Genomic DNA, 14,599 nt, shown 5'->3' on the forward strand with positions numbered 1-14,599 from the left:
CAGCTGTCTGCTTTTTAAATCATGTATCTTTCTAGATCCATGGCAAGAGGATATATTCTCTGTGGATAGATGACTATTCTCATGAAACCAATATCGGTAGTGTTCTGTGGAACCAAAAAAAAAAGAAAAGAAGTGAGAGATATGATTGGGAGATTTTAATGATGTAAATCTAAAGGTGTGGGGATGCAGTGCCTGCTGGTGATGAAGGAAGAGATTATGGAGTGATATTAGAACAAGGCAGGTGGGGAGCGAGGGAGGTAGTGCTAAAGAAACATGAACTAAAAAAAGAGTTGAAAGCAGCAATAGAGGGAGAAAAGGACTGAGAGCGTTAATGAGGCATTATCAGGCAAAAGTTTCCATTGTAAAAAGAGACTGCAGAAGTCAGGGAACATCTCTGCCAGAGCAGATCGGCAAAGCAATCCCAGGTTTCAATAGAGGGACAGTTTAAAGCAGCAGTATACATTTTTAATAAAAAAATATGTTTGTTCATGGTCATAGTGACCGTATGTGTTAAAACGGTCTCTATGTTGTGACAGTAAAACATAAGACAGATAATCTGGGAAAAAAAAATTTAAAAAAAATCAAGCTCCTCTCTGTGGTCCTACTGCCATCTGCAGAAATACACCGCTCCCCATTCAGAATCAACCAATCAGAGCCGGGGAGAAGGTCTTAGATTCACTCTTTCTATTCCACTAGGGGTCTCTACACTTTGTTTTACATGAAGTCAAAGTGACTTGATGGCAAACCAGAAGTGGTTTTATGTCACCACTGACTGAAGTAAGCAAGCCAAGTTAACTTTCCAACTACAGTAATTCCCAGTGTGGTGAGTTGATAATGAATGTTAAGCTATTCAGAGATATGTTTTACATGTCGGTTTTGGCAAATTATCTTTAAGCTAATGAAAATGCTAGTGGTTTTGTGGGTTATTTTGTACATTAGCAGCTAATTAGCATAATGCCGTCCCTTGTATATTGTACAGGGATGTTTAATGCTGATGTTTATTGGGGCTTGCCATACAAATGAATGTTAAGCTGGCAGTTAGAACGAAATGATCCAAAATGCCAACATGCAGTGACTGGACACAACTTCCCCATCTTTGAGTCTATAGGGATTTCTCTTTGTCTTTTGCTCTTTTTACAATTACACAACAAAAACAATATACTTATTACTGACAGAAATTCAAACGATCTTTATATAATGGTAATAATAAACAGCCTTCTGTCTGGAATCTAACCAGTCCAAACAGTTTTACCTTAACTTGTATTTAAATTACAGATATATCTGTTGCCACATCCCTCCTGACCCGCCGACCTCCTAAGTGAAATTAAAGCTGCAGTATGTAACTTTATTTAAAAAAAAATATATATATATATATAGTTTACATATTTGTTAGAACTGTCATAATGTTGTGAAAGTATGGCATGAGAAATAATCTGGAAAAATTATTATTTTTTTTTATTATTACAATCACCTTATTAATGTCCTCTGTTGACCATATGACAACAACAAGCCTTCCAGTGGTGCGTTACACTTTGCTGTTTCACCCATTAGTGTGGGTAAAAATAGGTGACAGCTGACAGCGAGCCATTAGGTCTTGTACCATGGGTTTGGAGTATAAATGGAGGCTAAATATATAAAATAGGTGTACTTGTTTATCTTTTTCAAGGCAACACCTCAAACAGACTGCAACCTTGTCACATATCATAGGAAAGATATCAGGAGGAATATAAAGGACCTCCACAAATCTGGGTCATACTTGGGTACAATTTTCATATCTCTGAAGATGTCCATCAAGTCAAGCAATTGTATGCAACTATGAACATCATGAGAATGCCCTGCTATGAGATGAGTCCTGTACCAATGAAGGGAAAAATGCCATTCAGAAAGGAAGAAGACATTCCAAAAGCATCATAATAATCCAGATTACAGCTTTCTCATACACAAATCTATGCAAAAATCTATCTTCCACAGACAACTCATTTGATCAGATGAAACTAAAGCTGAAGTGTTTGGCTAAAATCACCAATGTTACATTTGGAGAAACCTCAGGATAGCATCCAAAATGTGAAGGATAAGGCAGTATGATGATGAGAAGACATTTTACTACTGGAGGGAACTGGTGCACTTTACAAACTACAATGAATCAAAAGGAAATAAGATGAAGCACAAATTTTCTAGCAATATCGCAAGTTATCAGCCGGTAAAATAAAGACGGATCACAAACAATCTTGCCTCAACTACTAAGTTTTAACATTGTCTTGAGAACAACAAAGTCAATGTTTTGGACTGGTTACCACAAAGCCTTGACCTCTAGCCCAAAGAAAATTTGTGTGCAGAGCAGAAAAATATGTGTGGAAAAAAAACTACAACATGACTTGGTTACATTCATCTTTGTCAAGTGGAATGAGCAAAAACTCCAGCAAACTGTTGTGAGAAGCTTCTGGAAGGATATCCAAAATATTTTGACCCAATTTATGCACTTTGAAAGGCAACTGTACCAAATACTATGGAAATGTCTGTAAATGTTTTAATTTGAAGAAATAAAATAAAAATGTCTGCGATGGACTGGCGATCTCACTAGGGTGATCCCGCCTCTCGCCTGTTGACTGTTGAACAGAAGCACCAGCATCCCACTCGCCCCCACTAGGGACAAATGGGTTTGATAATGGATGGAAAATATAAATGTTGTCACTTTGGCATTCAGTACACAGAGTTGCAGTGATCCTGAACTGAAAGGTTTGGTCTGATTTAATGTCACACTGAGAAAAAAACTTTGTGTCTTTGCAGTACGTGCAAAGACACAGAAGGCCTGTTGGAGAATGCATTGTTCAGTTGTGTGTATTATTAAGTTGCATAAGAACTTACCCTTTGTATATCAGAGGTCAGTTGCAGCAGAGTTGGAGATGCAGTAGCTTGAAGTGTCTCAGTCCCTTGAACTGGAGAGTTCAGACTCACGTAGGCCACAGCACTGCTCTGAAGGACAACACTGTTATCCTGCAGGAAGAACCGAGAAAAAGGAGTTGGGAATCAAAGTTATGGAAGCAAAAAATGCCGTACCAACCTCACACAGTGACATCATAATCATTGGGCATCAGAAGATACATCAATGTTTGGCTTATGTCATTAATAATTTACTCAATAATTTATTATTGAATAGATTATTAAGAACATTAAAATTATTTAGCTTAATCAGAGCACCAACTCCAGTCTCTCATTAAGGAATGAATTCAGATTATTAGCAGAAGAAACTCACACAAGTAGTTATAACTGACACACTGATTTCCAATCAAGTCTGACAATTATTAACAAAATAACCAAACTTTACAGCTGAATTATTCTGTGAAAAAAAAATCTTTCTTTAATGACTAAGATGCAATCCAGCTGCAAATGAAAAGACAAAGAGAATATAGTTATTCTATAGCATAATAAAATGGGATTCAAATCAGATTGATGAACAAACTATGACAAAGTGAAACTGGAATACTGAAAAATGAACTTCAAAATTAATTACCTAATTCAGCAAGAAAACAAGGGAAAAGTCTGATTTACAGAACCATAAATGCAGCATACAGTTTCATAAAACAGAGTAACCTCATCCCTCTGGTGGAGGAGAAGGGCGATAAAAAAAAAAAAAACGGGAAGGTCACTGTCCAGACTCAGACCAGCCCACCACCTTAACCAAACAACTCAGTCATGTGTTTTGGCTAACCTCAAGCTAGACAAATTAATCATGGTAGGAGGTCTTTTATGACCACAAAGTGGACGTCTGTGCAAAGTAATCTAGGAAAAGAGAGAAGGAAGCAGAAGGCAGAGATGGAGAAGAGAGGCGAAGAAAGGAGCCGATGAATTCTAGCAGCGCTGAATTCAGTTGTTCTGGATCCAGTCTCTAACATGAGGAAGACTCAAAACGGCAAAGCAACGACATAACAGAATATCACAGCACATATTCACCAAAACATTAAGCAAGCTTTGAACAGAAAATCAAATAACAATAGCTGTTTTCAGCACAAGAAATGATTAGGAATTAGTTTTGGTCAGTTTGTGAATAAAAATGGATTCCTACATTGTCTATCATTCGGAACTGTTGGCATATGTGTCACCCTATCATCACTCCACAATGACCTTCTACCTAAGTTAAAGCTGATTCTCTCCACTAAAGTTGGGTTCAATTTCTCTCTATCTACTCTTCATTTGTAAGTCCAGACTTACGTTTGATGCCATTTATTATTGTCTTCTCTCTTTAAGCACAAAGCTGGCATTACAGAAAGTAAACGTTCCTCGTATCTCTGACCTTTCCCCACTCGTAGGACCCAATGTTCCCCAGGGCTGTGCCTCCCCATGAGCAGAACACAGTGGTACGGTCCGGCACCCATCCCTGTTTGGTCTGCTCTGTTAGCGCTGCGATGAGTTGAGTCATAATGGCCGAAGTTCCACCTCCCTGGTCGCTGTCATGACGACTGCCAACCAGAACGTGGCGATCTGAAAACAGAAAAAAATGAAATAAATAAATTGCTTTGGTGAAATTGCAGAGACTCATCCTTAGTAATAAATAGTTTTCTTTAACCTGCCTTACTGCTGAAATGTGCTATACAGATAAGCTTGATTGATTGTTCATAACTCCTTGATCTGTTTGCTGATTGGTCATGATGAAATTTGTCCTGAGAAATCCAGCTGATAAGTCCTCCAACTGGCCAGGCCAAAGAAAAGGTTCAATGGCTTCAATATTTATGCTTAAAATATTCCATTTATAGATTTTGGTTATGTGGATGCTGTGGGGTGTGAAGTTGGATGAAATTTAATTGCTTTATTATTAACGGCCAATTTTTTTCAATAGCTCGTAAGCTCATTTTGATGACCTCTCAGCGTATTAGAGGCCACTTGAATATTATCAGGACAAAATAATAAACATCAATTCTAAGAGAAAACACAATAAGGTAGAAACAGAATAAAAATCATTATTCTTGCAGGTGTGCCACTTAGTTTAAAATGGTATTTTTCATATTTTCAATCCAGCTGGTACTACTGTGGAAACACGGAGGCCAATATGCAGAAGGGAGGATGAGTGTGGGATGATATCATGTTATCCATTTTGCTGGTGTGCTCTTCTTCTTTATATTCCTGGCACTGGTAATAACAATGTTTTCTGCAATATAATTTCATATTCAGATGATACATGTATAATAACCTTCTATGATAAGAACACATTAGGCAAAGTACCTAATGTTCTTTCATATTCTCTCTGCACCATGTTGCTCTAATTCCTTCTGACTCAAAGTGCCATCTCTTCTTATGAACCTCGTGACGAGGTTTCATCCATTTAAAAGGACAAACTGTATATTCAGAAGTAGCCGCTGCCCCTCTCGGCTGAAATGGAAGCCGCCACCTGCTAAGCCAGGCCGCAGATTTTTTTTCAAAAATAATAATTCAGCAAAATAAAAACGTTAAATTTCGACTCATCTGCAACAGCAGCGCTGCCTCCAGACACAGACACCGATGAGCTCACACTTCGCACCGCAAGGTCACTTACTGTTTGAACAACTTAATGATGCACACCTGTTGTGAACATCACTGCTGGGTTAAATATCTGCATTCACAAAAGCACACAATGATAATGTTGGGAAAATGACAGGGGGACAAGGCAACCTCTCCACAGCAGAGCCACCATCTGTTCAATATTTAAACACCATCAGGCTTCCTGGCTTTATTTTCCTCTGTTGATAATAAATGTGGAGTTGATTTCAGTAAATATGTAAAACGCAATGAATTTATACTGCAATTCTGTTCTATTGCTGGTTTTGGCATTCCATAATTTGATCGTCTTAATGTGGAAAAAGTGCAATATAAATATTGTTATTATGGCAAGTAAATGCTAAATATTCCTGATGTAACTATAAAAAGCTTAGCTGTCTGACCTCAGCTAAGAAGAAAATAGAATGAAGGAGATGCGACGCAGGAAACAAGTTTATTGTCACGCACTAAAAGAAGATTTAAGACTTTTAAGATTATAACAGAAAGCTGTTTAAAACACACCAATAGATTGCTTTGTGTCAGTTTTAGTCATCATGAGTTATTATGATGGAACATTTGCTGACTCACGAAGCATGCAGCGTCCATGCCTCTCTGGTTAGATAAGTTGCAGTTATCACATTTTCTCAGCTGTGTTAACAGCATAATGTCAACCACACAACTTGCTTTATCCATCAAAACTGTTTTCATGTTCAAATGTCCCTGTGGTCACATTCCTTACTAAATCTTCCATGCATGACTTATGATCTTTTATGTCAGAATTTTTTTTCCAAAGTGATTTTGATTTTTTAAGGCATAAAATGGTGGGGGGAAAAGTTGCAAAAAAAGAAAAAAATATATACATATTTACATGATCAGTTGTAATTTTCTCCAAATAGAAAGTTATTTGCAAAATACATCAGTTGTGTTAGTCTTAAGGGGTTACTTGACGTCACAATGTTTTGTTTTTTTTACCTGCTCTATAGTAGAAGGAGGGACTGGATATTCCTGAGTTGCTTTTTTGTCTGTCTGCCATTTTGGATTTAACAGAAATTTTCTTGCACATGCAGTGGATGGTCAGCAGCTGATAGTGTCTTGTATGACGCACTTGCGTCCACTTAAGTGTTTTTTGTGCATTTATAACATAAAGAAATGGAAGAAACACAAGATAATGGCTTAGCTGTCCACTGCAGTGACCACTATGCATGAAAGGGCTAATATATTCATATTTCTTTTTCATATTTAGTCCAAATTACAACCACACGCATCCATTTATTTTATATGGACTTTTTGCCAGAGTATCATAAAGTTTGGCATAATTGTGGAGTGGATGGAAAATTATAGGAGGTTTTTGGTTTATACCAAGCTCCACACCTGAGATGGAGCCTTCCCCATCGCTGCCCCACCCTGGAACTCACTGTTCCAGCTGGAGATCCACACAGAGACAACAGCAGATGATTTTTTTTTTTCAATAGAGCATCGACAGAAGAACACCAGCAGTTTTTGAGAAATGTAGTTTCTCTTGAGGACTCTCAGGAAATGGAGTCTGTGCTGGGCCTTCTTCACCAGTTTGATTTTCTGTCATTGTACTCCGCAATGTGTTTTTGAGTACTTAGAAAAGTGCCATACAAATAAAATGTATTATTATTATTACTGACAGCCTGCTGTAACCAGTTATCTATTATGAGATTGTTTCCTTCCTCCTTCATGTGGCTGTTTCCTCATGGGCTGCATTACATCACCATTACCAGAGAATCCTTCCTACATGATCCAAGATAACATCTTTGTAGTCCAATCCCAAACATTTGAACAAATGAAAGACTCAGACTGGTAGCGGCTGCCACAAAAGTCAATCTATCGACAAATCTTGGAGCAGTTTCCGCGTTTTCTCACTTTAGTGGAGAGGATGGAAGAGAGGAGCAGCGACAGCTGCTGTTGGGGAAATAAAACTGGTGTTCTGGCCATAAACTGGTGATCATTTCACAGGATTTACTCTGTGAAACTGAATTATAGGCACTTCAAAGGCAGAGAAAGTTTGTAACATTCACAGATATTAAATAAATTAAACCTGTGGGACGTGTCCCAAAGGAGCACAGCCACACACACACAAACACACCCAGCAGCAATAGTCCATAATTTCTTAAGAATCTTAATAATCCGATGCTTGATGTTTTTATTTTTGCTCCTGGACATAAACCTTTTAAGCCCCAAATTATTAGTTTCACTTCCTCTCTCTCTCAGCTGTAATCAGGCATCAGTGTCTTAAAAACAGTTAATAGTTAACAGAAAACGTGAGCCGGGGATGAGATTCATTTCTATATATGTGAATTACACTGGTCAACAGCCAAGAAATTGTCGGGATTTCAACTGTTTTAGGGTAATGTTGATGTGCAAGTTTGTAACATATAATTAATAAACTCTGTTAGAAAACATTTTTTTCCTCTTAAAACCTTTTTTGAATGAGAAATATTAACAGAAATGAACTGATAATGTCACAAAAATGTCTTTAACTTAGTCAGAAGATCAGATTTCTCTACATCAAATTAGAATAAAAACCTGACCTGATTGAGGAAAAACAGATGTCATTTTTGGATTCAGAGGTGCAAAATAGTCCTAATTCAATTGAAAAAACATAGACAAGTACCAAAAAAAATTTTTTTTGTAATCCTGTGTTATTGAAGGCCTGCTAAATGAAGTGGAAATGCAGGGAGATGGTGAAGCCATGCTGGTTCCTAGAAAATGCTCCTGGAGCGGAAACCTGATCAGTGCAGCACACCACACCGCCGACTGTCTGCTTGTTTAACTGAAATCCTGGCACTACAGCGTAGTGCAGCTTCCAGGCTAAATCCCACAAACACTAACTAGTGTGAACTTCTTCAAATCAGTCATATGCTAAAGTTCAACAGACTTCTTTTATTTTAAGGGGTTTTGTGTGTGTATATATTTTTTTGTGTGTGAATTTTACACAGTAGAAGATGACACGCTTCATCCCGAAACCGCTAGTGAATGAGTAACATTAGAGGAAACCATGTTTTTTGTTGCTCTTTGGCTGAAGCAAACTGCTGAATGTTAAAAAGGATCAGCTGTGATTTAATGCATCCAGCAGAAAAGATTTTCTTTCTAACCAGTTCTGTCCTAAAGCTAAAGCTTTCGAGGCAATTTGTGCCAATTGAAGTATTCATATTTTTCATACTTTGGTAATTTTTTTGGTTAATCTTCTCATTCAGACATTTACCATTTTGTAGAAGATTAGAAAGAACATCAGCAAGAGGTCTAAGTAAATCTGTTGACTCTCAACTATGAGTGTCGGAGAAATAATAGCTTATAGTGCTGGTCAGAAAATTAGATAAAATAAAATCTAACTTACAATAAAAAAATAATAATAACTTGGTGCTTAAGTTTGAATTTAACACACATTTTTCCTCATTCTAAACTTGGCACTAAATCCCAAATTGCTCACAAGTCTTTGTATTTTGTATGAATGTGAACATGAATGGTAAAGCGCAGTCCACATGACTACACACACGTTACACACAATTAGTCCATTTACCATTTTTGAAATTCTTTTGAAGTTGCTGTAGGGAACTTTTACAAAATGTTTCTTTATTTTAGATGTTTGTTAAAACTGTCACCCTGTTGTGATAGAAAAAAATCTTTGTGGTCCAACTGTACAAATACACGGCTCGGTCAGAAACAACCAATCAGGGAAGGGTTAGACTCTGAACATTATGCTGGGTAAAATCAGAGGATTGAAGAAAACTTTACATCTGAGGATAATGTAGAATGTTACTGCCATAGCAGTTCACAATGAACCAAAAAGCACTCTGTGATGTGTTAAAGCAATAGTCACTGATTATTTTATAACATTATATTTTAAATAATATCTATTCCAATGGAGAACTTCATCAACAATGTTTTTTCTCCTCAACTACAGCAGAAATTAGCTTTTGTTTAAAGGTACGAGGCTTTGACTGCAGGATTCACATGCGTGGGAGCAAAGAGTATTTTAAGATTTATTATGATGCTGCCTGTCTTTGTGCAGCCATAAAGTACATAAAGCTGGGCAGATAGGCCCGATGCGAGGATGCATGAATATTCATTTTGCTCATGTTTGAGTGTAGAACATGCATATGATCAAATGCCAACAACCAGTTGAAGTGTTGCTACTTGCGGAGATTTGTGGCCCACATTATGTGTTTTAGTGGCCCATTATGTCTGCTTAATATCACACTGTAAATCAGCGAGGTAATTTTCCACTGGTGAGTGGGCAGGACAGGTAGGGTTGCACCACAGCAATGGGAGTGGAGGGGGAGGATGTGTAAGGAGCAAGGCTGTTGAGGAGAGGCAAGGACAAGATGAAAAAACCTTTGATTTACCGACAATAAAAGAAAAAGAGACTAAATGAGTCAGAAATTCACTCTCTGGAGCAAAAATGAAGTGTGAGCCACTATGGACTCAAATCCTGCTTTACAAGTTCAACATTATAATCTAAACACATTGAAAAAATGTTCAGGTTGTGTGTGTTTAAGCAGCTATCTGCATGGTGATGGACGGATGGAGGAGCTTCTATTTTTTTCAAACTTCCTGTAAATGTTAGCTTTGCTGCTATGCTAAAAGCTAGCTGCAGCCTACTTCCACACAGTGGACAAGGTTTGGCTTCATTTTTATTACTGTCCTCTTTTCTTACCATCACAGCTTTTAAAGGCAAAAAAAAATACAATATCCTTTTCTACCATGCTGATAATAAGCTGCTACATCACTCACTCAAATGTAAAGGTCCTTCGTAAATTTAAGATTTTGCTTAATCTAACATGAGAAATTGATACACTGTTCCATTTTTAGAAGTGACTATTGCTTTCAAAGCAAAAACTGCTCAACTTACTGTATGTAAGAGGCAACGATGGACTTCAAATTGGAAAAGAAATATTTGAAGCTTTTTGTTTTGCAAGGAAATGACTAGAAAGCATTAATATCAACAATCAGTGTGAAACAGCTAATGTACATGGTGGTGACAAGAATTTGCCAAGTACAAATATATTTCCTCCCTGTTTTTGATATTTTGTCACACTTAAATGGTTGAATTAGTCAAACAAATTTTATTTTCAGACAAGCAAATCCAAAAAGCAGTTTACAAATAATAATAATAAAAAAACTACTAAAACCTGACTGTTTTTTTTTTTGTCTACATAAACTTAAAGTTGATGGTGTCACCCTTGGCAACACCTGCCATAAAGTGATAATCAAAGGAGGAGGTTTTATGAAAATGGGTTTGATGATCTCACATGGCCCGACCAAGGCTAGAATTAGAAGTGTCTGTAGACCATTGTCATTTAAAGGTCTACAGACCATTAATTGATGAAACTATCGAAGTCAAACTTCATTGACTTACAAACTGGATCTTTTTTTATCAGATTCTTTCAATAAGAATGTGAAGGAAACATTTTGTCACAAACCAAGGCCAATGCTCTGGGTGTTTTAATGGTTCAGTGTAGCTTAAAACTCAGTGAGTTTTAATGAGTTCTGCTTTAAGATTGTTCAGCTGATTTGCTCTGTTCACATAATTGTTCGTTTCTTACAAACCTGGGTTTTTTCTTCCTTTCAGGTATCCAACAACGTTGTAAATCTTCTTGTAGGACATCTGGTTTCCAATAGTCACAGTAATCTTCTTTCGCTCTGGGATAAAAACAGATCAAAACAGACATTACAACATGTATTCTGTTTATTCAGTCTGCTCGACAATGACACAGCCACTGTTTTCGGTCTCAATCAGCAGCTTTAGGTTCTGTGGTAAACCCTGTCTTCTTGCTCTTCAGTAGAAGAAGAAGAAAACGTCTCCGTTTGCCACTATGCCTCACTCTTCTTCACTCTCGGCTTTTCCTGCCATCAGCTCTACACTTACACAATTGCTGGCTGCACTTACCTGCCAAATTTTCTGCTCTGTCTGTAATGTCTCCAGCCTGCTGCTCATTCACTCACCACCCACAGTCCCTCGTTGCCCGCCTCTCACTGCAGTCCACTCAGTCATCAGACATTTTCCCTTCTTTTATCTTTCCTCTCTATTCCCTACCGTCATTATGCCCTTCTCTTGACTTTTGCAATAACTGGAACTAGGTGACGAGACTACAAGTCTTGCAAACATATTCATACCCTTCAATGTCTTTTTAGCATACGTTATCATATTGCAACCACACAACTCAGTGCTTATTAAGATTATACTTGACAAACTAAATCAAAGACGTTTATACATGTTAAGTCAAACAAATATGATACATGGCTTATAAGAACTTTTTAAAAACTTTAGTGACCGACCCTGCTGAAGAAAAGCATGAACACATGGTCCTGATAGAATAAGTATGTATATATATATATATATATATATATATACACACACTCTGAAAAGTAACGTTTGCTCCCCAAACATAGACACCTGATAAAAAGGGAAGCTATATCGGTGGGAGCTGTTGCCAGTGGAAGGACAACCAAGGGGCCGTTGCTCAGGAGCTCAAGAAAATCAGTTTCACATTTTGCACAAGAGTTTGCATTGTACAACTCTATCTGTGTCACCACCAAATGAGTCCAGTCAGACCAACACAGACTCCAGCAAATATTGCATGTCAAAGTCTTTTCCCATGTCTGTTGACAGTTTTTTCTCCCTCCATTAGAACTGGGGAGATCTCTTGGGAAAAGTGTTTGCCTGGCTTTTGGATCGCTGCGTGGATAAGACTCGCACAGCATGGGATGGATGAAGCCTCTAGAAAAACCTTTTTCTGAGCGAGACACCTCCTGGTGATGATGCTCAGGTTCAGGACACTTTGAAAAGTGGCATTCACCCAACTGTTTTGGAGTTTGTTGGAGAATTTCTCCTCCTTGTTTCCTATGTCCATTTGTCCATGTCCTGCAACTTCCGTCCTCCCTACATCTGGGATGTCTGAGCCAACTCTCTGTTCTGAATTAATGTACCAGGGAGTAGTTGACTAGTTGACAGGCACTCTTAAATGTGCCTTGTAGAGAACTCTTCTCTGGCAAAGCCAGAGATGGAACCGATGAAGGCAAAGCTTGTGCTGTCAGTTCAGCAAAAGCTTTGGCTATGAGGTCAGTCGCAGATAAATCTTCCCCAGCCGGGTTAGATTTTTCTACAACTGTACTCTCACACTCAAGATTGTGTTGTACGTTAACTTTGAACAAACTTCCCCAGACGGATCAGTTTGTTCAAAGACAGTACAGTCGTCCTCAGTACTGTCTCGTATAGTCTCAGTCAGGTCAAAGTCTGCGGCCGATACAGATGTAAATATCGGATTGGTGCATCTCTAAGACAAAATACTTTTAACCTTGTTGTTTTGATTTGTGGAACTAAATTCGTTTTGTTTTAGCTCAAATTTCTATTTGGCTTCAAAAACTGGTGAAAAAAAATATTTTTAAGCAGTTAAGATTCAATAACCTGAAATTTATTATTTATTGCTTCACCTCATATTCACAAACATCACAAAGACCAGATGAGTTTTGTGGAAAGAATTGCTAAAATTACTGTGACTGTGCTTTATTCAGAAACGAGAAGCACTGAAAACGTCCACACACACGCCTACATGCCCACACACGCATACACTGCTGGGAGATTCACGTGACTTAGCAGTCAGTGGAAGCTGTGACTGCCAGCTCTGCTGCCATGCTGGACGGCTGTGAGCTCAAGGGGGCTGATGGCTGGATATCTGAGGGAAAATACAGACGAACCGCCAGTAAAGATGTGAAGCGGGGGCTCAAACTGTGTGTGACAGAGGTCCCCTGCCTGCAGCACCACAGCATGACAGCCCACTTTCCCCAGCTCCGCTCCTCCGACCCTCCCAGTCCGCCTGTCTGCTTGCCCTCTCGCTCCTGTTTAATGCATTATAAAAATTCACTGCTCTCTCTTATCTGAGCCACATAACCCATTTATCACTTTTGACAATGGCCACAAATGACTACAGCTAAAGAGAGGGGATGGAACATGTGGCCCTTATGCGTATTCAGTCTGCAGACATACAGAAGCAGAGAGCGTGAGAGAGATTTGTCAAATAGCGATTCCCCTTCATGATGAATGAGTTTACAGATGGGGCCGTTTCTGTAGGTAAGAGGTGACTCACAGCTTTCAGAGAAGATTTAGTTATTTAAAGACACTAAAATGTGTCTCTGATTCTTGCAGAATAAATCAAACATAGTATCATACCTGTATTCATAAAAAAACATATAGCTGGCCCAGCCATCCATTTGTTTCATTTATTCATGACATCCAAATTTAACAGTGTCACAGTAAGAAAAACCTGGTGGAACCTATGGAGACTTTTTGACTTCCTCTGATTCAGTCTGTTCTTATAAAAAAAGAACCAAACATGCCTGTTACGGTCACTGACCTCTAGGGGCTCTCTTCATGAGAGAGCTCTTTCTTTGTGTTTCAGCTTTACCTGGCTGCCACAGGTGCAATGTGTTGGAGCTCGTCAGCCACCCCATAAAGAGCTTCAACTGGAGATGTCAGATCCCTTTTTTCCTTGGGCCTTGATCTCATGCGATCTTGTCAGTGAGCTGCTTGTTTGTGGAGACTTTGGATGGTTTTGCTGTGAGCATTCTTGTGAAGCATCAAGTGTATAACTAAAGTTTTGTTTCTCTTCACAGTGGAAGCTGGTAGGGGTTCTCTGCCATTTTGTTTAACTGTTTTCTCCTGTTTTTGGTTAGTCAGGGAGTTCAGGTATTGTACTTTCTTTTTCAGTTCTCTTCTAGAAAGTGTTTCTATTTTATAATTAAGAGTGGGATGTTATGTTTGTTGTTTTGGCCTTGGAGACCCTGAAGTTTAAAGCTTCCTTGTGCTTGTTGTCTACTGTGAGTGACATTTTACTTGAACTGTAAATTAAATTATATTTTTGGTACTGACACCAACTGTTTAGGTTGCCTTCTTTTTGTGTTACACCCAGTGCCAGACCTGACCCTTATTGGTTTTGTGGGGGGTTGTAACAATGCCCAAAACATCAGGAAAAGAACGGTGTGTCTCTACAGGTCTGGCTCTGTGGGCACAATTTCCTGCTGGCTAACTGTGACACTTTCACTTTCTGTTTAAACAGTCCAAGTA

The 14,599-nt window shown here is 38.4% G+C and overlaps 1 protein-coding gene across 3 annotated transcripts in view; it reads right to left on the reverse strand.

Annotated features, from left to right (window-relative positions):
* naaladl2 (N-acetylated alpha-linked acidic dipeptidase like 2) overlaps positions 1-14,599 on the reverse strand; it is a 421,085-nt gene that overhangs the window by 119,200 nt on the left and 287,286 nt on the right. For all 3 annotated transcript variants that reach the window (XR_004340546.1, XM_032572669.1, XM_032572668.1), the window contains 3 exons: positions 11,086-11,178; positions 4,292-4,479; positions 2,866-2,994 (listed from right to left, as the gene is read on the reverse strand). Coding sequence is in view for 2 of the 3 variants with exons in the window: in XM_032572669.1 (XP_032428560.1) it covers positions 2,866-2,994; positions 4,292-4,479; positions 11,086-11,178 (410 nt within the window). In the remaining variant the exon portion in view is untranslated. The remainder of the gene's footprint in view (positions 1-2,865; positions 2,995-4,291; positions 4,480-11,085; positions 11,179-14,599) is intronic.

This window comes from Xiphophorus hellerii, chromosome 9, assembly GCF_003331165.1.
Source record: "Xiphophorus hellerii strain 12219 chromosome 9, Xiphophorus_hellerii-4.1, whole genome shotgun sequence".
Classification (NCBI taxonomy): domain Eukaryota; kingdom Metazoa; phylum Chordata; class Actinopteri; order Cyprinodontiformes; family Poeciliidae; genus Xiphophorus; species Xiphophorus hellerii.